This window comes from Pongo pygmaeus, chromosome 12 (genome assembly GCF_028885625.2).
Source record: "Pongo pygmaeus isolate AG05252 chromosome 12, NHGRI_mPonPyg2-v2.0_pri, whole genome shotgun sequence".
In the NCBI taxonomy this organism is placed as follows: Eukaryota; Metazoa; Chordata; class Mammalia; order Primates; family Hominidae; genus Pongo; species Pongo pygmaeus.
The window spans coordinates 105,093,882-105,116,425 of NC_072385.2; the positions used below are offsets into that span (position 1 = coordinate 105,093,882).

The window sequence follows — 22,544 nt, forward strand, 5'->3', positions numbered from 1 at the left end:
GAGGCCATGCAAGTTCTTATATGCCCGTGAAGGAATTGGTCTATCCTAAGAAAAATGGGATTCCATTGAAGAATTTAAGTAAGGGGTGACATGTTTAGATCTGTGTTTTGAAAATCACTCTGGCTGCATTTAGACAAGTGATTGAATCAGGAGCAGAGTATTCTGGTGTTATATTTCTGTATGATAACTAGCTGAACATTTATATGATAATGATGCCTTTATAGCTTTTGTAACATTTCCAGATACAGTTATACATTGCTTAACAGTGGCAGTACATTCTGATAAATGCAGTTGGGCAGCTTCATCATTGTTTGGACATTACATAGTGTACTTACACAAACCTAGGTGGTATAGCCTACTACACACCTAGGTTATATGGTATAGCCTACTGCTGCTAGACTGCAAACCTGGATAGCATGTTACTGTACTAACTACCATAGGCATTTATAAGACAATGGTAAGTATGTGTGTATCTAAACATAGAAAAGGTACTGTGTTGCACTAAGGGCTATGATGTCAGTAGGTGATAGGAATTTTTTAGCTCCATTATAATCTTTCCTTCCTTCCTTCCTCCTTCTTTTCTTTTCTTTTTCTTTTCTTTTTTTTTTTTTTTTTTTTTGAGACAGAGTCTTGCTCTGTTGCCCAGGCTGGAGTGCAGTGACACGATCTTGGCTCACTGCAACCTCCGACTCCCGGGTTCAAGCAATTCCCCTGTCTCAGCCTCCTGAGTATCTGTGATTACAGGTATGTGCCATCATGCCCGGCTAATTTTTGTATTTTTTTAGGAGACAGGGTTTCATCATGTTAGCCAGGCTGGTCTCAAACTCCTGACCTTAAGTGATCCATCCACCTGCCTTGGCCTCCCACAGTTCTAGGATTACAGGTGTGAGCCACCATGCCCAGCCATTATAATCTTAGGGGAACACCATCCTGTACGCAGTCTCACCTTGAGTGAAATGTCATTATGTGGCGCATGACTATATAGAAGCTCTGAAGTGTTTTTTGTTTTTTGTTTTTTTTTTGAGACAGAGTCTCGCTCTGTTGCCCAGACTGGAGTGCAATGGCATGGTCTTGGCTCACTGCAACCTCCACCTCCTAGGTTCAAGCAATTCTCCTGCCTTAGCCTCCCAAGTAGCTGGGATTACAGACACATGCTCCCACGCCTGGCTAATTTTTGTATTTTTAGTAGAAATAGGGTTTCACCATGTTGGCCAGACTGATCTCAAACTCCTGACCTCAGGTGATCCACCCGACTCAGCCACCCAAACTGCTGGGATTACAGGAATGAGCCACTGCACGTGGCCTGAAGTCCATTTTTTAATTCCATCATGGAATACTCCCTGTTCTTCTACCCTTCTATTTAGCTAGTAATGAAATTATGTCATTCATTTAATGCTTTGAATGCCTATCATGTGTCAATCCCCAATTGTCTACTTTGAGAAGGGGCTGGCTTGAGAGCCAAGAAAAGTTCTGCCCTTCACTCCTGTTTCATGGAGAATACTTAGTTTCTGCTTGGCACATGGTGCTCAGCAGATGTTGAATTGAACAAGACCTTTTTAACAGTATCCATTCATTTCCCCTCACTTCCCTTTTGTGTGTGTGTGTGTGTAGTTTTCTTCTATTTCTCTTCTTTTTCTTTGGTAGTTGTCCATTCTAGTCAATCAAGGCCCAGCTTAAGCCCTTTCTTCAGCCCTCCTCCAAACAATAAGTATGTTTACAGTCTGGTTTATGGGACCGATACCTTCTAATGTTAGCCTTCTATGTCTATGTCTGGCTGTCCTGTAAACTAAAGATTTGAGACTGACTGAAAACTGTCATCCCAATGCCTTCCAGAGGCCCTACCTTTTATACCCAGTAAATAGTCACTAAAACTTTCCTGATACCTTTAAACCTACACTGGATCATGTTTTTGTTTTTGTTTTTTGAGATGGCATCTAGCTCTGTCACCCAGGCTGGAGTGCAGTGGTGCAGTCTCAGCTCACTGCAACCTCCACCTCCCAGGTTCAAGCAATTCTCCTGCCTCAGCCTCTGGAGTAGCTGGAATTACAGTCATGCACCACCACCACCACGCCTGGCTAATTTTTCTATTTTTAGTAGAGACGGGGTTTCACCATGTTGGCCAGGCTGGTCTCGAGCTCCTGACCTCAAGTGATCTGCCCACTTCATCCTCCCAAAGTGCTGGGATTACAGGCGTGAGCCACCATGCCCAGCCAAGGATCATGTATTGTTTTATCTGTTGACTTGGTTGTTCTAGAGGGAAATTTAGGTATACATAGTATATAGTTCTGTGATTGGGGGAGGCTTTCATTTTGAACTTCATATTTTCAGAGGCAGTGGGAACTTCTGAAGTTTCTATGGTCATGTAAAAGGTATTTTAAGTTAATCTGTTAGTGGTGTCTATGAGAATTTAACTGGAGGAAAAAACTGTTAAATCAGAGCTTTCATAGTAATACATATATAAGGTGATTAATAGTAGAAAATAAGCAGACAGGTCGGGCGCGGTGGCCCACACCTGTAATCCCAGCACTTTGGGAAGCTGAGGCAGGTGGATCACCTGAGGTCAGGAGTTCGAGACCAGCCTGACCAACATGGTGAAACCCTGTCTCTACTAAAACTACAAAAACTAGCTGGGCATGGTGAAGCATGCCTGTAATCCCAGCTACTAGGAAGGCTGAGGCACAAGAATTGCCTGAACCTGGGAGATGGAGGTTGCAGTGAGCTGAGATCGCACCATTGCACTCCAGCCTGGGCAACAAGCGAAACTCCATCTCAAACAAACAAAGAAACAAACAAAATATTATGAAAGAACAACCAGATAAGCTGGTAATTCATTGGATGCAGAGAGAAAATTTATATATCGAGACTTTTTGACTTACAATGGAGTTATGTCCCAATAAACTCCTGTAACTTGAAGATATCATTAAGTCAAAATGCATTTGGGCCAGGTGCAGTGATTTACATCTGTAACCCCAGCACTTTGGGAGGCCAAGGTGGGAGGATTGCTTGAGGTCAGGAGTCCGAGACCAGCACCAGTCTGGGCAACATAGGAAGTCTCTACAAAAAAAAAAAAAAAAAAAAGAGCTGGGCATGGTGGTACATGCCTGTAGTGCCAGCTACTCAGGAGGCTGAGGTGGGAGGATCACTTAGAGGAGGTTGAGGCTACAGTGAGCCATGATCACATCACTACACTCCAGCCCAGGTGACAGAGCAAGATCCTGTCTGGTGGGGGAAAAAAAGCATTTGGCTGGGCACAGTAGCTCACACTTGTAATCCCAGCACTTTGGGAGGCAAAGGTGGAGGACTGCTTAAGGCCAGGAGTTCATGACCAGCCTGGGCAACGTGAGACCCCATCTCTATTTTTAAAAAATATTTTTATTCTATTTTTTTCTTTTTTGAGATGGAGTCTCACTCTGTTGCCCAGGCTGGAGTGCAGGGGCATGATTTTGGCTCACTGCAACCTCCGCCTCCCGGGTTCAAGCAATTCTCCTGTCTCAGCCTCCCGAGTAGCTGGGACTACAGGCACCCGCCACCATGCCCAGCTAAATTTTGTATTTTTAGTAGAGATGGGGTTTCACCATATTGGTCAGGCTGATCTCGAACTTCTGACCTCAGGTGATCCGCCCACCTCGGCCTCCCAAAGTGTTGGGATTACAGATGTGAGCCACCGCGCTCAGCAAAAAATATTTTTAAAAAGATGCATTTAATACAGCTCACCACCGAACATCACAGCTTAGCCTAGCCTACCTTAATGCGCTCAGAACACTTACATTAGGCTACAGTTGGGGAACATCATCTGGCAATACGGTACACTGTCGAAAATCAGTTGTTTACTCTCATGATTTCACGGCTGCCTGGAAGCTGCAGCTCACTGCCTCTGCCCAGCATCAAGAGAGACCATGGTACAGCTTTCCACTGAATGTGTATAGCAACCATAGGTAAGTCAAGGACCAGCTGTATTTTCAAACTTCTGTCTGCTATTCAGAAGGCCCTTCCCTTAATTCTCTGGGCAAAACAGGACTCAGTCAATGCCCAGCTAATATCTTACTTTGAAAAACCTTCACCAAACCTCTCACCCCACAGAATTAATTCTGAAATCTTTTGTGCTCCTAGTGTTGATCATATACTTAGCACAGCCCTTATCACATTATTAACTTATATGCCCTAATTATACCTTCATTAAGTGTAAGAGTTTTAAACCTGGATGACTAGAACAGTGGTAATGACAAAAATAAGTAAGAAAATTCAAAGAAGGATTTATTTCTGAGGAAAAATTATTTGGTTTTAGATTATTTAACAGTTGGAATGTTACATGCCTCCCTATATGATCCAGGGCTAAAGCTTGGCTTATTTTCTTTTCCCTTGGCTTCACTCTAAAATCTCATGGGTCCTCAGATAATACATAATATATATCTATGTTTCACATGGACCAGCCCAGGCATCATCAGTAAGGAGAAACAATAGTAGTTTAGTTATTATAAAAATATGTTATATATTTAGATAGAACTGGGTTCCCATCTTGTTTCTGTTATTGTTTTACCTGGTAATGGTGTGACTTTTCTGAGTTTGTTTTTTCATCAGTAAAATGAATATAATAATGCCACTTCAAGATTTCTTAGGGGGTTGGATGTTAAATGAGATTAAGTATCTAGCATGTGATTGGTGATTGTGATGTATATAAATATGTAAAGAATGCTTCACCTAAAAGAATGCTTCATCTATCCTTCCCAAAAGTCAATTTTTTTTTTTTTTTTTTGAGACGAAGTTTTGCTCTTTTCACACAGGCTGGAGTGCAGTGGCACCATCTTGGCTCACTGCAACCTCCACCTCCCAGGTTCAAGCGATTCTCCTGCCTCAGCCTCCTGAGTAGCTGGGATTACAGGCATGTACCACCATGCCCAGCTAATTTTTGTATTTTTAATAGAGACAGGGTTTTACCATGTTGGCCAGGCTGGTCTGGAACTCCTGACCTCAGGTGATCCGCCCCCTCTTGGCCTCCCAAAGTGCTGGGATTACAGGCACAAGCCACTGTGCCTGGCCCCAAAAGTCAAATTTTTGACAGTATTTTTACCCCACCTTGTCAAATTGAAAAATATTTTGTTCTTAATAAATGTCATAAACATGTTTATCTAAAACTTTTATTTGAATGTGTTGTTTTTAACAAAAAAAAATTTAAGGTAGGAAAACATGTCTTTACTTGCAAATTGAGTTGTTTGCTTGTGTTTGAAAGAAAGGTGGAAGCACTGATCAGCATCTATGCTAAGTTTAGCATAGAAATCTAAAGCAGAGCATGAATTTTTTGTGTCTTTCTTGGAGAATGCTGAATTCAGTTTTTGCAACCACATACTATCAGATGATTCCAACCTTAGGTGGAATGGAGGAAGAAAATTTTGCTAGTAGAGGTCACTAAATCAGCAGCTGTTTAGGCAGTGAGAGACTCATCCCACTCCTGTAGCATCGTGTGTCCCTATTATCCTGCACTCTCCCCTCTACTCCCAATGAGCTCCCTCTCCATTAAAACTATTGGAGGAAAATGAATGTATATTTTTACTGGTAAAATATGTGTACAATCAATACTTTTCCTTTATATTGCTTACACTCTGACATCCTGAAGCAAAGAGTTTTACAGTTAACCATGGGTTAATACTCAGAATAAAATGGCTATGGGTAAATATTTGTTCCTTCCCGTATAGGGCTATAAATCCTAAATCATGGCTTTCACCCAGTGAAAGGATGAAAGCACACAGTTCCTTCTACAACTCCCCTAAGTTAATACCCCATTTTTCATCCACAGTCCCTCAAAGACCTTTATTTTTTCTCCAAAGTATACTGACTGGCAGAGCCCCTTCTTCCCCAGGTGCACTCAAATTTCCTGTTGAGATGTCAAGGCCTATACTATGGAGTGTTATTACTGTTGATATCTACAGTGGTTGGTCTGAATAAAATATGTATAACTGCTTCTGTTTTGCTTTCTGTAAATATCTGTTCAAATTCTTGGAATTCTCTCCCAGCTCACTTCATGTAGCCTTTCATCAAGGACTTGGATCTTAATGCTTTCGCCACCTCCTTAGTAGTCTGCTAGAAGGCTTCCGTGGCAGCTTATTTTCACTGCCAACAGCAGGATTGCATCAAAAGGGCAGTAGACCATAATATTTAGGAATTCAGGCTCTAGTTTGGAGTCAGAGACCTGAATTCACATGTCACTCCAGCTCCTTGGGCAAATTATTTAACTTCTCTAAGCTTCAGTTGCCTTATCTGCTGAGTGGAGGTATAGTATTCACCCTAAAGTTGGCTGTGAATATTAAATGATATTATGAATATAAAATGCATTATATATTGCCTTGGACATTGTAAACATTTAGTAAAGCTTACCTATTACAAGGATCAAAGAGTAAAGGAAGCTGGGAGAGGAGGGATGCTAAAAGACAATTTTTTAAATAGATGGGGTCTTGCTATGTTGCCCAGGATGGTCTCAAACTCCTGGCCTCAAGTGATCCTCTTGCCTCAGCATAATAAAAAATATGCCTGAAGGTGTTGAAAAGGAAGAGACTATACTGTCGTGCAAATTTGTTGAGTGATTACTGTGGCCAAGAAATAGAACAATGACTGAGGCATAACCCCTACCTTCAAGAATCTTAGAGTCTAGTTCCTCCTTTAGTAAAGCTTCAGTAGCCACTATTAATATCTTTGTGGTAAAAACAAATAGGTAAAATTTTGAAATAATGCAGGTGTGTTAATTTCTCATGATAGAATTAGAAAGGACCACCAAAAATCTGTCCACCCTGTCTTGAGATGGGTGAAAATCTGGAAGGCTTTATAAGTAAAAAGGATCACTGATAGTAGAATATTATTCTAGTACTATTTCTAGACATTTCTAGAAAAGAAATGTCAGATAATACTATATATAAAAATAATTTGAGTGAAATTATGGTGCAGTTGTATTTTTTCAGCTAATAAGGTTCTTTTCTAATTAATACACTATTGCTGAAAGCCACTTAAATCCCAACAAAATGAAATATATAAAGAAATTATGGTACTTATACCATGTCAGAATTAAAAATCAGGTTTTTGGCTGGGTGCGGTAGCTCACGTCCGTAATTCCAGCATTTTAGGAGGCTGAGGAAGGCAGATCACTTGAGGCCAAGAGTTCAAGACCAGCCTGGCCAACATGGTGAAATCCCTCACTACTAAAAACAGAAAAACTATCTGGGCATGGTGGCACATGTCTGTAATCCCAGATACTTAGGAGGCTGAGGCATGAGAATCACCCGAACCTGGGAGGCGGAGGCTGCAGTAAGCCGAGATTGTCCCACTGCACTCCAGCCTGGGTGACAAAGTGAGACTCTGTTTCAAAAAAAAAAAAAACAAAACTGGTTTTGGAGGACTCAATAATGACATGGGAAAATACTTCGTGATAAATGAAAAAAGCAGGCCTAGACATATAGTATGGTTCTAATTTTGTTAGAAAAGTATACAGAAGGAAACCAATAGTTAGAAAGTGAGATTACAAGTAAATTTATTTTCTTCTTGAAACCCTTTTGAATAAAATAAACATTTCAAAAAAATGATCCAGGCTCTTAAAATACTGAGGCTTATGGTGCATTCGTTTTCAACTTAACATAGGTCACATTAAAAATCTGTTTAGGTGGGTCGCCACAAAACAGATACGGACACAAGACAAAAAGTAACTGAAAGGGGAGAAAATTTCAAGATTAATTTAACTCATATTGTTGGAGTATATAAATTATTATGTATCCCTGCCAGCAAGGACTGACTAGAGCTCAGTAAACAACATGCATAAATCTAATTCTAGCATATTACTAAATCATACCTTCAGAACAGGTATAAGCTTGAGAAGGATCACCTATTATGTCCATTGACAGTGAGTTGTATGAGTCCTGAGAATGTTTTTCTGTCACCCCTGCTGTATGACTGGATAAAGATGATGATGAAGACAATCCCAGTCTAACATATCTTCTTTTTTTACCACAGAGTGAACAATCTACTGGTGTGGCACTAGGTCCCCGGGGCAGCTGAACTTCATCTCTGTTGTAGTTTCTGATAGCTCCACTGTGATGAACAGAACGTTCTCTTTGCCAGATATAATGGGTTGGTGCAATGGCCATAACCTATAATAGAAAGCTAACTTTTAGAATTTTAGTAATATTTCAAAATTTACTAAAATTGAGTTCAAAACTTATAACTCAAGAACAACTGTCTATAAATGAAGATAAAAATCCAAATTGCTGATTTAAAAAACAAAGCACTTCCAGATAAGGCAATATTACTAAAAAGTGACTCATTGCTTGGATCTTTAAGACAATAACTGACAAAGTAAATTATTTTAAACAGGAAATAGGACTGAAGCAACCTTCCAGGTTGTCAGGGTATTTATTTTTAAATTCTGAATATTCTAAGTTTGGGAAAGATAATACAGTTACTCCAGAACAATATGTAATTCTTAACTTTGGAATGTATTGGGTTAAAAAAAGTTAACTGGCCAGGCATGGTGGCTCACCCCTGTAATCCCAGTATTTTGGGAGGCCGATACGGGTGGATCACAAAGTCAGGAGATCAAGACCATCCTGTCTAACACGGTGAAACCCCGTCTCTACTAAAAATACAAAAAAATTAGCCGGGTGTGGTTGTGGGCGCCTGTAGTCCCAGCTACTCAGGAGGCTGAGGCAGGAGAATGGCGTGAACCCAGGAGGCGGAGCTTGCAGTGAGCTGAGATCGCGCCACTGCACTCCAGCCTGGGCAACAGAGAGAGACTCCGTCTCAAAAAATAAAAGTAAAAATAAAAATAATTAAGGTTCCCAGCTATGTGTGTTATGCTAATCTTAAAACGTCTGCAATTATGACAAGAGATATGGTGAATAAGAACAGAGGTAAGTTATTTAACCTCTCGCTGCTCCTCAGTTTCATCAGCATGGAGATAATAAATGTCTATTTTAAAGGGTTGCTGGGAGGATCAGATGAGGCATTATTTATAAAGCCTCACTATCTGCCAGGCATTGTTCTATAAGGTTTGTTAAATAAAACATGGGCTTTAGAGTCAGGGTACACTTAGTTTCTTACCCTGGCACTGCCACATGCTAGCTGTATAATACTGGGCAAGTTATTTAACTTTCCTGGGACTCAATTTCTTCATCTCTAAAATGGGCATATCATCTACTTCACAGGATTATTCTGAGGACTAAATGATGTGTAAAATAATCACATAGTGAGGATCTGGCAAATGGCAATTATTTAAGAAGTCAAGCTGGGGAACTGTACATACGTGCTAACCTCATGAAATCTAAAACTTCTAAGCATTCTAAGCAAAAGTCTTTAGTTACAGTAATCAATGACCCAAAGTAAATGAGAACTGTAACATTCAAGAGCTAGACAGAGCCTTATTAATTGCCTAGCAGTGATTTTCAAAACATTTAGAAAGTCCGGGTGCAATGGCCCACTCCTGTAATTGCCACCATGCCCAGCTAATTTTTGTATTTTTGGCAGAGACAGGGTTTCACCATGTTGGCCAGGCTGGTCTTGAACGCCTGACCTCAAGTGATCCACCGTCCTCGCCCTCCCAAAGTGCTGGGATTACAGGCGTGAGCCACCTCGCTCAGCCAAAAACTGTTATTTTTGCAATAAGTTCATCATAGTCTCTCCACATATTAATCCACCTAGAAAAATACACAACCATGCTTATTTTTAAATATGTCTACATATATTTTATACACACATAATCATATAATTAGAATTTTACTGTGATAAATTAATTAAAAATAAAACTGTACCAGTGTCAAGAGAGCTAGATTTTCATCTTAATTCTGTTACTCTGGCAGGTGCAGTGGCTCACACTTGTAATCCCAGCACTTTGGGAGGCTGAGGTGTGTGGATCACTTGAGGTCAGGAGCTCGAGACCAGCCTGGCCAACATGGTGAAACCCCACCTCTACTAAAAAGACAAAATTAGTTGGGCATGGTGGCGCATGTCTATAATCCCAGCTACTTGGGAGGCTAAGACAGGAGAATCGTTTGAACCCGGGAGGTGGAGGTTGCAGTGAGCTTACACCTTGCCATTACACTCCAGCCTGGGTGACAACAGCAAAACTGTCTCAAAAAAAAAAAAAAAAAAAAATCCGTTACCTCTATGACCTTGGGCAAATTACACAACTTTCTGGCCATAGGGTGTCTTTTATATGAGAAAACAGGTCACTTTCAATCCCCCAATGCTGTGATTCTATGAAACGGACTTCTCTGAAACACTAGTAGCAGCTGACGTACTAGAAACATCCCCCTTTTTTACTTTATGTTATTCTTTTGTCATTTTTAGTGATTGGGGGGTGCCTTGGGTCAGTGTTCCTAAAATTTGATACTTGGCCCTCTGTTTTTCTGTGTATATATTCTACCTGTCTGTGATCTCAAGAGGTAGTATAATATAAGTGTTAAAAGCACTGACTGTCAAAACCAACCCAGTCAGCTTCTCCTCTCCCTGGCAGGGAGGAGAATGGGGAGGAATGGGGAGCAGACAGGGATAGGCATGAAAAAATTAAAAAAAAAAAAAAAAAAAAAAGCACTGACTCTGGAGTCAGACTGCCTAGGCCTGAATACTGGAGTGCTGCTTTACTTATTGTGTGTCCTTGGAAAAGTCACTTAACCTCTTTGTTCCTTAGTTTCTTATCTGGGATTACCTAGCTAGATCTAAGAACTGTGAGAGTTAATACATGGGCAATACTTAGAACAGTGCCTGGAAAGTTCTTAAAAAGTATTAATATTACTTTGACCTTGAATCTCTTAAATACTCGAAGCATCATTTATACATAATGACTTTTACCATACCTGTTGACCATTCATTTAATTATATCCAGTTACTGCCTTACATTCATGTCTATATACCAAATTCCTTATCTTCCCACAGAATCCAGTTTGCTTCTGTAGCCTTCCCTATTTCCATTATGGAACCCATTACTCTTCCTGTTATATAGATTTGAAACTGACAGTTGCCTCTCCCATGTACCCTATATCCAACTGGTTACCAGGTAATGATAATTATAATTGTTTAACATTTCTAACATCTGTTTCATTTTCTTCAGCACTGCTATCAATTTTCTTCACACCCTTGTTTCCAGCTATGGCAAATTTAGCAGTTTCCAATACATTCCCTACATTGGATCTCTTTTGCATACTGTCATTGGATTATTCTGTCAAAACACACTATTTATCTCATTGCTTTGTAAATTCCTAATCTGGAATCAAGTAATAGATAGTGAAGAACTCAGCTATGATGATATTGTGGCATCTTGGCCAGAGTATTAACTGGAATAGAGAAAAACTTCTTGATTAAATTGCTACCCTCCATGATGCATGAAAGGGGCTGGAAGTGTAGTCTAACTCTCTCATTAGATAGGCATCCTCCCTAATGTGTGAACCAGTTTAGAAATTAAGCCATCACCAATGTAAATAAATCCCACCTTAAAGGAGTTTTTGATAAGATCATCAGGTAAGAAGATAAAATCAGAATAAAAAAAGAAATAGTCCACTCTTTTCTGGAGAAGCCCTACATATATTTTCCAATTTAATCACACCCCATCTCTTTCCAAAAAAGAATGAGGCAGCTGAGAAAAAAGGGGAAAAAAATTTCATTGAGCTTAGACCCAAAAGGGAAATTTCGACTAAAAGGGGAAAGCAGACATGCCAGTAATAAAATGTAATAGAGTCGATGTGGTCAAGGATAATACCTGGCTCTTAGCTTCTTTGCAGCCAAGATTAAAAAAAGAAAAGAGACAATTACAAAACTCATTATTTGAAAAGACAGCACATGTTCTTTCTTATGTCAGTGGTGTATAATGCAAAGAGCACTAAGTTATTAGTGTCTGCTACTTATTAACTTCATGGCCATGGACAAATCACAATCTTACTAAGCCACAGTTTTTGCATCTGTGAAATGGAGAGAATACTGCAGCTATTTAATTCCCGAGACAAGCAATAAATTCATTTTCTAAACTAACCACTATGGTTTATATGGAGGCTAGATGTCACAGAAAAAAGAGACCACTAGGAAGTCATTAGATGTTCTGGCTCTGCCACTTCTATGATTTTGAGTAAATCCCAGCCTCCTTGGTCCTCAGTTTCATTAGCTGTGAAATGAGGATGCCACCACCCTCACAGCTATTTGTGTGATAATTTCTGTAAAAGTCATAATTTGTAAAGCACTGTGCAAATGTAAAGTATTATTATTGTAAGCTAGTTTGTAGCTACTATCTTAACTTGAGGTTATTTTAGGATATGGGACTAAAGAAACGTTTTGTTTGGCAGTATGCCAGGCTTTCAGTAACAAATGTATAGAACAGTTAAATTTTCAACAGTATGTCTTGCTGCTTCAGGAATGGGAATGGGGTGATATAATACTTCTTTACAATAAACTCCCAGGGCACTGAACTTGGTGTGTTATTCATAAAGTAGTTGTCCAGTGAACACTTAACAGAACAGGATAAAATCTACTAGGCAGTTACCTTTTCTATATGCCAACATGATTCAAATGTACCTTGTTGGAACAGCCAAAAAACAGCTTCTCTATCTGCCACTGGAGTAAGCGGCAGTGCAAAGTGAGCTCAGTGAATAATTATTTTATAGTTTATTGTTTCCCTATTTAATGGATAAGAAGGTATGAAAAAGAATCGGAAGTTCCATTCATTTGATCAGTCAACAAATATTTATTGACTACCCACTATGTGCCAGGCACTGTTCTAGGCTCTGGAGATAGAATAAGAACAAAATAAGGCTGGGCGCTCACGCCTGTAATCCCAGCACTTTGGGAGGCTGAAGCAGGTGGATCACTTGAGATCAGGAGTTTGAGACCAGCCTGGCCACCATGGTGAAAACCCTGTCTCTATTAAAAATACAAAATAGCCGGGCATGGTGGCACATGCCAGTAACCCCAGCTATAATCCTAGCTACTTGGGAGGCTGAGGCAGGAGAATCGCTTGAACCCAGGAGGTGGAGGTTGCAGTGAGCCGAGATCACACCACTGCACTCCAGCCTGGGCAACAGAATGAAACTCTGTCTTAAAAAAAAAAAAAAAATAGGGTCAGGCACTATGGCTCACATCTGTAATCGCAGAACTTTGGGAGGCCAAGGTGGGAGGATTGCTTGAGCCCAGGAGTTCAAGGTTGCAGTGAGCTATGATTGCACACTGCAGCCGGCAGCCTGGGTAACAGAATGAGACCCTGTCTCAAAAACAAAAACAAAACAAAACAAACAAATGCAAAATAAAGACCCTGCTCTCTTGGAATCTGTATTTTAGTGGGAGGAAATTTATTAACAAGATAAATAAGTAAAAAGGAGTCAGTTACATGATGGTTGAGTGCTATGAGGAAAATTGGAACTGAAAAAGGGAATACAGAATAATAGTGGGAGGAACTACTTTTAATTTTAACAGCTTTGAAATGTAATTAAAATGCCTTAGAATCACCCAATTGAAATGTACAATTCAATGATATTCAATATATTCAGAGTTGAGCAACCATAACCACGGTCAATTTTGAAACATTTTCATCACTCTATAAATAATCACACTCCATTTTCTCCCTTCTCTCAGCCCATAGTAACCACAAATCTACTTTCTGTCTTTGAATTTGTCTATTCTGGACCTTTCATATAAATGGAATCATACAATATGTCGTCCTTTGTGACAGGCTTCTTTTATGTAGCATAATCTTTTCAAGGTTATCTGCATTGTAGCTTGAACCAGGTACTTCATTCCTTTTAATTGCCAAGTAATATTTCATTGTAGGGATATACCTTATTTTGTTTATCCATTCTATCAGCTGATGGACATTTAGGTTGTTTCTACTGTGGCTATTGTGAATAATGCTATGAACATTCATGTTAAAGTTTTTTGTGTGGACATAGTTTTGTTTTTATCCTTTGGCATATATAGCTAGAACTAGACTTGCTGGGTCATATGGTAACTCTATGTTAACCTTGTGAGGAATTGCCAGACTGTTATGCAAAGCAACTTCCCCATTTTACATTTCCATAAGAAGTGTATGAGGGTTCCAGTATCTCCACATCCTCTCCAATACTTTTATTTTTGTTTATAGCCATCACAGTGGGTGTGAAGTAATATCTCATCGTGCTTTTGATTTGCAATCCCTGACAGCTAATGATGTTGAACATCTTTTCAAGTGTGTGTGTGTGTGTGTGTGTGTTTGTGTGTGTGTGTTTTAGCAATTTGCATACCTTCTTTGGAGAAATGTCTATTCGGATTCTTTGCCCATTTTTTAAATTGATTGTCTTTTTATTATTAAGTTGTAAAGCTCTTTATATTTCTAGATACAAGACCCTTATCAAATAGATGACTTGCAAAAAATTTTTTTCATTTTGTAGGTCATCTCTTCACTTGGTATCCTTTGAAGGACAAAAGGTTTTAATTTTGATGATGTCTATTTTATATTTTCTTTTGTTACTTGCTACTTTTGGTATCTTATCTAAGAAACCTAATTCAAGATCATGAAGACTTACCCCTATGTTTTGTTCTAAGAGTTTTATGGTTTTAGGTTTTACATTTAGGTCTTTGATCCATTTTGAGTTAATTTTTATGTATGGTATAAACCAGAGGTTCGGCTTCATTCTTTTGCATGTAGATATCCCAGCACCATTTGTTGAAAAGACTACACTTTCCCCATTGAATTTTCTTGGTACCCTTGTCAAAATTCAATTGAACATAATTGTGACGGTATATTTCTGGACACTTCTATTCCATGGAGGGAGATACTACTCTATATAAGGTGATAAGGAAAGGTCTCTCTGAGGTGACATTTAAGCAGAATCCTGAACGTAGTTAGGAAGTGAAGCACACTGATATTTGGGGAACAACATTCCAGGTTATGGAAATAGTAAGTGCAAAGACCATGAGATGGGAGTGTAACTGGTATCTTTGAGGTAAGGAGGCCAGTGTAGCTTGAGTGGAAGAGCAAAGATATGAGATGAAATCAACGAGATAACGGAGGAGGGCTGATAGACCATGTAGGACCATGACAGGGACTTTCTCTTTTACCCTGTGTAAGGGTGGAAGACACTGCAGGCTTTGGAGTAGAGAAGTCATGATTTGACTTACCTAAAAAAAAAAAATTACTTTGGCAGCTGTATGAAGAATAGATTATAGCTGTGCATGGTAGCTCACACCTGCAATCCCAGCACTTTGGGAGGCCAAGGTGGGAGGATTGTTTGGGCACAGGAGTTTGAGACCGGCCTGGGCAACATAGCGAGACCCCATCTCTACAAAAAATAAATTAGCTGGGCATGGTGGCACATGCCTGTAGTCCCAGCTACTTGGGAGGCTAAGGCAGGAGATCGCTTGAGTCTAGGAGGTTAAGGCTGCAATGAGCCATGATCACACCACTGCACTCCTGCCTGGGTAACAGAGTAAGACCCTGTCTTTAAAAAAAAAAAAAAAGGTGGGGGGTGCGAGAGACTATTTGGAAACTTATGCCAGTAATCGAGGCAAGAGGTGACAATAAAAGTATAGTATTAGTGGTGGAGGGGGTGAGAAATGGTAGGATGCTGGATATTTTTTCAAGGTACAAATATAAGAAAAAGAAGGGTAAGTGGAAATAATTTTTTGGCCTGAGCAACTAAAACGATAGAGTTGCTACTTATGAATATGTGGAAGACTGCAGGAGGAGCAGATCTGGAAGTCTGTGTCAAGGAGTCAGGAGTTCAATTTTAGGCATGTTAAGTTTGAGGTATCAATTAGACAAAAAATATCAACAGGCGATTTGTTATGCAGATCTGGAATTGGAAGAAATTATTAGTTGTTAGTGTTAAAGCCTTGAGAGTGAATGGGGTCACCTAATAAGTTAATACCAATAGAAAGGAGAAGAGACCCTAAGTCTGACCCCTGGGGCACTCTAATGAAGTTGGTGAGGTGAAAAGGAACTGGCAAAAGTGACTGAAAAAAACCTGGTATCCTCAAAACCAAGTGAAGACAGCGTTTCAGGAAGAAATGAGGGATAGTACCAAATGCTGCTAAATTGAGTAGATTGAAGAATACAAATTAACCTTGGGATTTGGCCATATAGAGATATTTGGTGGCCTGACAAGTTTCTACAGAATGATGGGAAAAAGACTTTATATAACAGGTTCAAAGAGAATGGAAAGAACAGAAGTAGAGATAGAATACAAGCAATTCTTCAAGGAGTTTGGTTATAAGGGAGGCAAAGCAGAGAAATGTAGTGGTAGCTGGGGGATACAGTTTTTGTTTTTGTTTTTATTGATGGATATCTTAGAGCAATTCTATATTCTGATGGCAGTGATCCAATAAAATACAAAATGTGAAATGCTGGAAAGGGGACAATTACTGGAATGTGATGTCCTTGAGAAAGCAAGAAAAGATGAGATCTAGTGCATAAGTAGAGGGAATGGATTTGGATAGGAGCAAAGATCATTCTTTCACAGTAACAAGGAGAAGGCAGAATATAGGGGTATGCATGTAGGCAGGATGGACGATAAGATGTGAGAATGTGGACAGTCTGTTCTACTGCTTCTGTTTTCTCAGTAAAAGAGAGTAATGCATGACTGATGTAATTGAAGTGTGAGGACAGAGATGGGAGATATTGGAAGTGTACTAGATTTTTTACTTCATTACATTTACAGTTTATTGTTTAGACAATAGATAAGCAAATAAATAATTACAAATTTTATTCAGTGCTACAGAAGGAAACAAAGTATTGTGATAAGGATAACGGAATTAAATTCATTTAAATAAGGTGACCTTTTTGAAGAGGAAAAACAATTCCATTAATATTTTTTTAAATGTTGCTAAATTTTAAAATTATGAAAAAGCATTAGGAATAATATAACAAACATCCATATCCCTACTGCCTAGAATTAATAGATGTGATACTGCTATTTTTGCTTCAAGCCTTTTTTATTTTTATTTTTTGGGACAGGGTCTTGCTCTGTTGCTGAGGCTGGAGGGCAGTGGCATAATTATGGCTCATGGCAGCCTGAATCTCCTGGGCTCAGGTGATTCTCACACCACAGCCTCTCAAGTAGCTGGGACTACAGGTGTGCACCACCACGCCTACCTAATTTTTTGTATTTTTTGTGGAGACAGTGTTTTGCCATGTTACCCAGGCTGGTCTTGAACTCTTGGACTCAAGCGATCCAGGCCACCTTCCCTCCAAAAGTGCTGGGATTACAGGTGTGAGCTACCATGCCTGCCTGCCCTTTTTAAATTAAAAGAAATAATATCGTTTCTGGTAGATATTTACTAAGTGCTCACTAAATCAATGTATATTAATGAATAAGTTAATTCTATCAAATCTTAAGATTTGCAAGTATATCAACATTTATCAAATTTTTCTGAACTAATACTAGAGCTTACAGTGACCACTGCTTTCCACTTAATTTTCTACTCTAGAATTTTTCTGTAGTTTGAAATACTGACTTTATTAAAAACCAGAACATTTGGTAAAATAACTGATTATTAAATTTTTAGTGTCTTGCTGATTTATCCTAATAAGATTTGGCATCAAGGAAACAATATATTCTATGTGAAAAGAGCTATGATTTTAAAGAATATTTAAATTGTATACCATTTAATATATGTCTCTACTAAAAATACAAAACATTAGCCAGGCATAGTGGCGGGCGCCTGTAGTCCCAGCTAATTGGGAGGCTGAGGCAAGAGAACGGCGTGGACCCGGGAGGCGGAGCTTGTAGTGAGCAGAGATCGCACCACTGCACTCCAGCCTCGGTGACAGAGCAAGACTCTGTCTCAAAAAAAGAAGTACTTACTATAGAAGTAGGCTGCTCTGAAAAACAGAAATGACAATTTGTTTGTTTGTTTGTTTTTGAGATGGAGTCTCGCTCTGTTGCCCAGGCTGGAGTACAGTGGCACCATCTGAGCTCACCGCAACCTCCACCTCCTGGGTTTAAGTGATTCTCCTGCCTCAGCCTCCCAAGTAGCTGGGATTACAGGCACCAGCCACCACATTTGGCTAATTTTTGTATTTTTCTTTTTCTTTTTTTTTGAGATGGAGTCTCGCTCTGTCGCCCAGGCTGGAGTGCAGTGGTGCGATCTCTGCTCACTGCAAGCTCTGCCTCCTGGGTTCACACCATTCTCCTGCCTCAGCCTCCCGAGTAGCTGGGACTACAGTTGCCTGCCACCACGCCCGGCTAATTTTTTTGTATTTTTAGTAGTGACGGGTTTCACCATGTTAGCCAGGATGGTCTTGATCTCCTGACCTCGTGATCTGCCCGCCTCGGCCTCCTAAAGTGCTGGGATTACAGGCGTGAGCTACCGCACCCAGCCTAATTTTTGTATTTTTAGTAGAGATGGGGTTTCACCATGTTGGCCAGGCTGGTCTCAAACTCCTGACCTCAGGAGATCCACCCGCCTCAGCCCCCCAAAGTGCTGGGATTACAGGCGTGAGCAGGGCTTGCCTGGCTGACAGTTTTTAGTTATGGTGGTAATAAGACAGCAACATTGTAATACACAAGTTGTATTCATGGTAATGACCAATGGTCTACTCTACATATTAAAAAAAAAAAAACAGAATACCAAAACATTAGAAGCACGTTAAAAAACAAGGATAATAAGATAAACAGAAAACAGAGATTACATATATAAAGCATTTTAAAATTCTTACCTCCTCACAGCATCGCCTGCTTACAATAGCCCTATAGTCAATTCTATCCCAGAGCTGGTCCCTTAACTTTAAGAAATTAGGGAACAATTTTCTCCAGTTTTTCCCTAAAGCCCATGGAAAAATTTCGTACTTGGTTTCTTCTTCATCTTCTTCAACTGTATTAGCCAGATACCTAACAAAGAAGATCACAACCCAAAAAATAAATGGGTAAAGGACAGAAACAGATAGTTCACACACACCAAGAGACATAAAAGTGGTTTATAAACACATGAAAGGTGTTCAACGTTACTTAAAGAAATGGAGTTCAAAAATAGAGATACATGTAGTTAATTTTACCTTGTTGGGTTCTAGGTATTTCTTATTCCTACAAATCTTGAGCTTTGTTCTGGGATGCAGTTAGTTACTTTGAAATAATCTGATTCTTTCAGATGTTGCTTTTATGATTTTTTAGGTGGATCTGGAACACTGTTCAGTCTGGGGCTAGTTATTCCTCACTACTGAGGCAAGACCTTCCTGAGTACTCTTCTCAATGCTCCATGAATTATGAATCTTTTCAGCCTGGCTGGTGGGAACAGCCACTATTTGCAGCCCTATGTGAATGTTAGGCAGTATTCCTCCTAATCTTTTCTTAACATCTTTCCCCAGATTCAGGTAATTTTCTTATACACATATGAAACTCAGCATTCTGCTAAATACTTGATGGGGACCAGGCATGCACAGAAGCAGGAAAACATGACTCATCATAAGGAGAATAATCAATCAAAATCAACCCCAAACTGATACCCATGGTTGACATAAAAGATAAGGATACTGAAACAGTTATAACTATTCTGTATGTTCAAAAAGTTAAGTGGACATATTGAAAATGTACTTTTAGAGACGAAAACTACAACGTGTACAATGAAAAATACACTGATTGGGATTAATGGCAGATTAAATACCACAAAGAAAACATCTGTGAATTGAAGACACAATAGAAAGTATTCAAGATGAAATACACAGAGAAAAAAGAAACAAAAATCATAAACACAGGATGAGGGCCCGGCGTGGTGGCTCACGCCTGTAATCTCAGAACTTCGGGAGGCCAAGGTGGGTGGATTGCTTGAGGCCAGGAGTTCAAGACCTGCCTGGCCAACACAGTGAAACCCCATCTCTACTAAAAATACAAACATAAGCTGGGCGTGGTGGCCTGAGCCTGTAATCCCAGCTACTTGGGAGGCTGAGGCAGGAGAATCGCTTGAACCCAGAAGGCAGTGGTTACAGTGAGCCACTGAGATTGCGACACTGCACTCCAGCCTGGGTGACAGGGAGAGACTCTGTCTCAAAAAAAAAAAAAAAAAAAAAAAAAAAAAAAAAGAAAAAAGAAAAAAAATTAAATTAAGAAAAAATAAACAGAGCATCAGTTTGATGTGGGACTTCAAGAAATAGGCAGAATTGGAGACTCTGAAGGCCAGTATCAATAACAATGAAGGATTCTTTCAATGCCCTGTAATCTGAATAGGGCAGACAGAAAATCAGGTGGACAGAAGACATTTGAAGGAGTAACAGCTGAAAGATTTTGAAATTTAATAAAAACTATAAACCTACAAAGAAGTTCAATGAACCTCAAAGCACATGAAACATGAAGAAAATTAAACCAGTGAACACCACAATCAAATTGCTCAAAACCAGTGATAAATCTTAAAAGTACTCAGAGAAAAAAAAAAAACGTTCGATAACACAGGCACCATGATTAGGATGGGGTAGATTTCTCATTGGAAATAATACAAGTCTCACAGATGACTTTCCAAGAAAAACAGGCAACTTACAATAAAAATATTACAAAACACATAAGGGAACAAGGTACCAAGAACAGAAACAGACCCTGAAATCTGAAAGTAATGGAATAGACACAAAACGTAAGAATAACTATTTCCAGTAAAGATAATACGATAAATGGAAAAGTATATTTGAAAAATAAGAAAATAGAACTTTTATAAATGGAAAATTTTATAATGAAATTAATTAGCATATTAGACATAAGCTGAAGATAAAATTACTGAACTGAGAGATAAATCTAAATAAATGATCTAAAACGCAGCCCAAAGAAACATAGATAGAAAATAGCAAAGATTGGCCCGGCTCGATGGCTCATGCCTATAATCCCAGCACTTTGAGAGGCCGAGGCGGGTGGATCACGAGGTCAGGAGATTGAGACCATCCTGGCTAACGCGGTGAAACCCCGTCTCTACTAAAAAATACAAAAAAATTAGCCAGGCGTGGTGGCGGGCGCCAGTAGTCCCAGCTACTCGGGGGGCTGAGGCAGGAGAATGGCGTGAACCCGGAGGCGGAGCTTGCAGTAAGCTGAGCACTCCAGCTTGGGCGACAGAGCGACTGTCTCAAAAAAAAAAAAAAAAAAGAAAAAAGAAAATAGCAAAGATGGGGATGGGTCCAGTGGCTCACGCCTGTAATCCCAACACTTTAGAAGGCTGAGGCAGGTGGATTGCTTGAGCTGAGGAGTTCGAAACCCAGCCTGGGCAACATGGAGAAACCCCATCTCTACAAAAAAATAACAAAAAATTAGCTGGGTGTTGTGGTGAACGCCTGTGGTCCCAGCTATTCGGGAGATTGAGGTGGGAGGATCCCTTGATCCAGGGAGGTGGAGATCACAGTGAGCTGAGATCACATCACTGCACTCCAGCCTGGGCAACAGTGAGACTGTCTCAAAAAAAAAAAAAAAAAAAGAGAGAGAAAGAAAGAAAAAGAAAATTTCAAAGGTAAGTGATGTGGAAGACTGAGCGAGGCATAACAAGTTTAATTGGTTTCAAAAGGAGAAAAAGGAGATAACAGAGGAAGAGGAATATTTGAAGAGACAGTGGATAGAATTTTCTGAGTTGTCTGTTGAAAGGCATCAATCTTCAGGCCAGGCTCAGTGGCTCACGTCTGTAATCCCAGTACTTTGGGAGGCTGAGGCGGGTGGATTACCTGAGGTCAGGAGTTCGAGGCCAGTCTGGCCAATATGGTGAAACCCTGTCTCTACTAAAAATACAAAAGTTAACTAGGCATGGTGGTCTGTGTGTGTAGTCCCAGATACTCGGGAGATTGAGGTGGAAGGATTGCTTAAACCTGGGTGGCAGAGGTTGCAGTGAGCCAAGATCGTGCCAATGCACTCCAGCCTGGGTGACAGAGCAAGACTCCATCTCAAAAAACAAAAAAAACAAAAACAAAAAACATCAATCCTTAATCTTCAAATCCAGAAAGCTTACCAAATCCAAATTAAGTTATTAAAAAGAAACCAGTGCCAAACACCAAAGAAAAAGAGGTCTTAAAAGCAGCCAGAAGGCCAGGTGTGTGGCTCACGCCTGTAATTCCAGCACTTTGGGAAGGATGGCTTGAAGTCAGGAGTTTGAGACCAGCCTGGGCAACATGGCAAAACTCCATCTTTTAAAAAAAATAAAAAATTAGCCGGGTGTGGTGCTATGTGCCTGTGGTCCCAGCTACTCAGGAGGCTGAGGCAAGAAGATCACTTTAACCCTAGAGATAGAGGTTGCAGTGAGCCAAGATCATGCTGCTGCACTCCAGCCTGGGTGACAGAGTGAGACCCTGTCTCAAAAAAAAAAAAAATTAAGAACCTCCTATATGTTAGTAATGGGAAGATGAAATAAAATGTTATATGTTCCTTGCCCATAAGGAGCCTACAATTAAGTAGAGAAGGCAAGTAAGTATGAAATAAATAATTGTGAAAGACAATGTGGAAGAATGATAATAGAAGTTCAGAGTCTTATAAGAATACACAGAAAGGAAACATTGTAAGACTGTATAGAAAGGAAAAGAACTTGAGCTTTAGAACTATGGCTGAGAAAATATTTAACAAGGAGAACTATTGAGGTCATACAAAAAGTATGACTAGACTTAAAATGGA

General features: G+C 39.8%; 1 protein-coding gene across 6 annotated transcripts in view; it reads right to left on the bottom strand.

Annotated features, from left to right (window-relative positions):
- The window catches only part of SPDYA (speedy/RINGO cell cycle regulator family member A), a 43,171-nt gene that overhangs the window by 2,297 nt on the left and 18,330 nt on the right, over positions 1–22,544 (bottom strand). For 5 of the 6 annotated variants that reach the window (XM_054474132.2, XM_054474131.2, XM_054474134.2 and 2 more), the window contains exons 6-7: positions 18,644–18,815; positions 7,829–8,126 (exon numbers count right to left, since the gene is read on the bottom strand). In XM_054474132.2, coding sequence (XP_054330107.1) covers positions 7,829–8,126; positions 18,644–18,815 — 470 coding nt within the window. Of the gene's footprint in view, positions 1–3,767; positions 3,913–7,828; positions 8,127–18,643; positions 18,816–22,544 lie in introns of those variants that run through there. The other variant, XM_054474136.2, reaches the window with a different exon arrangement.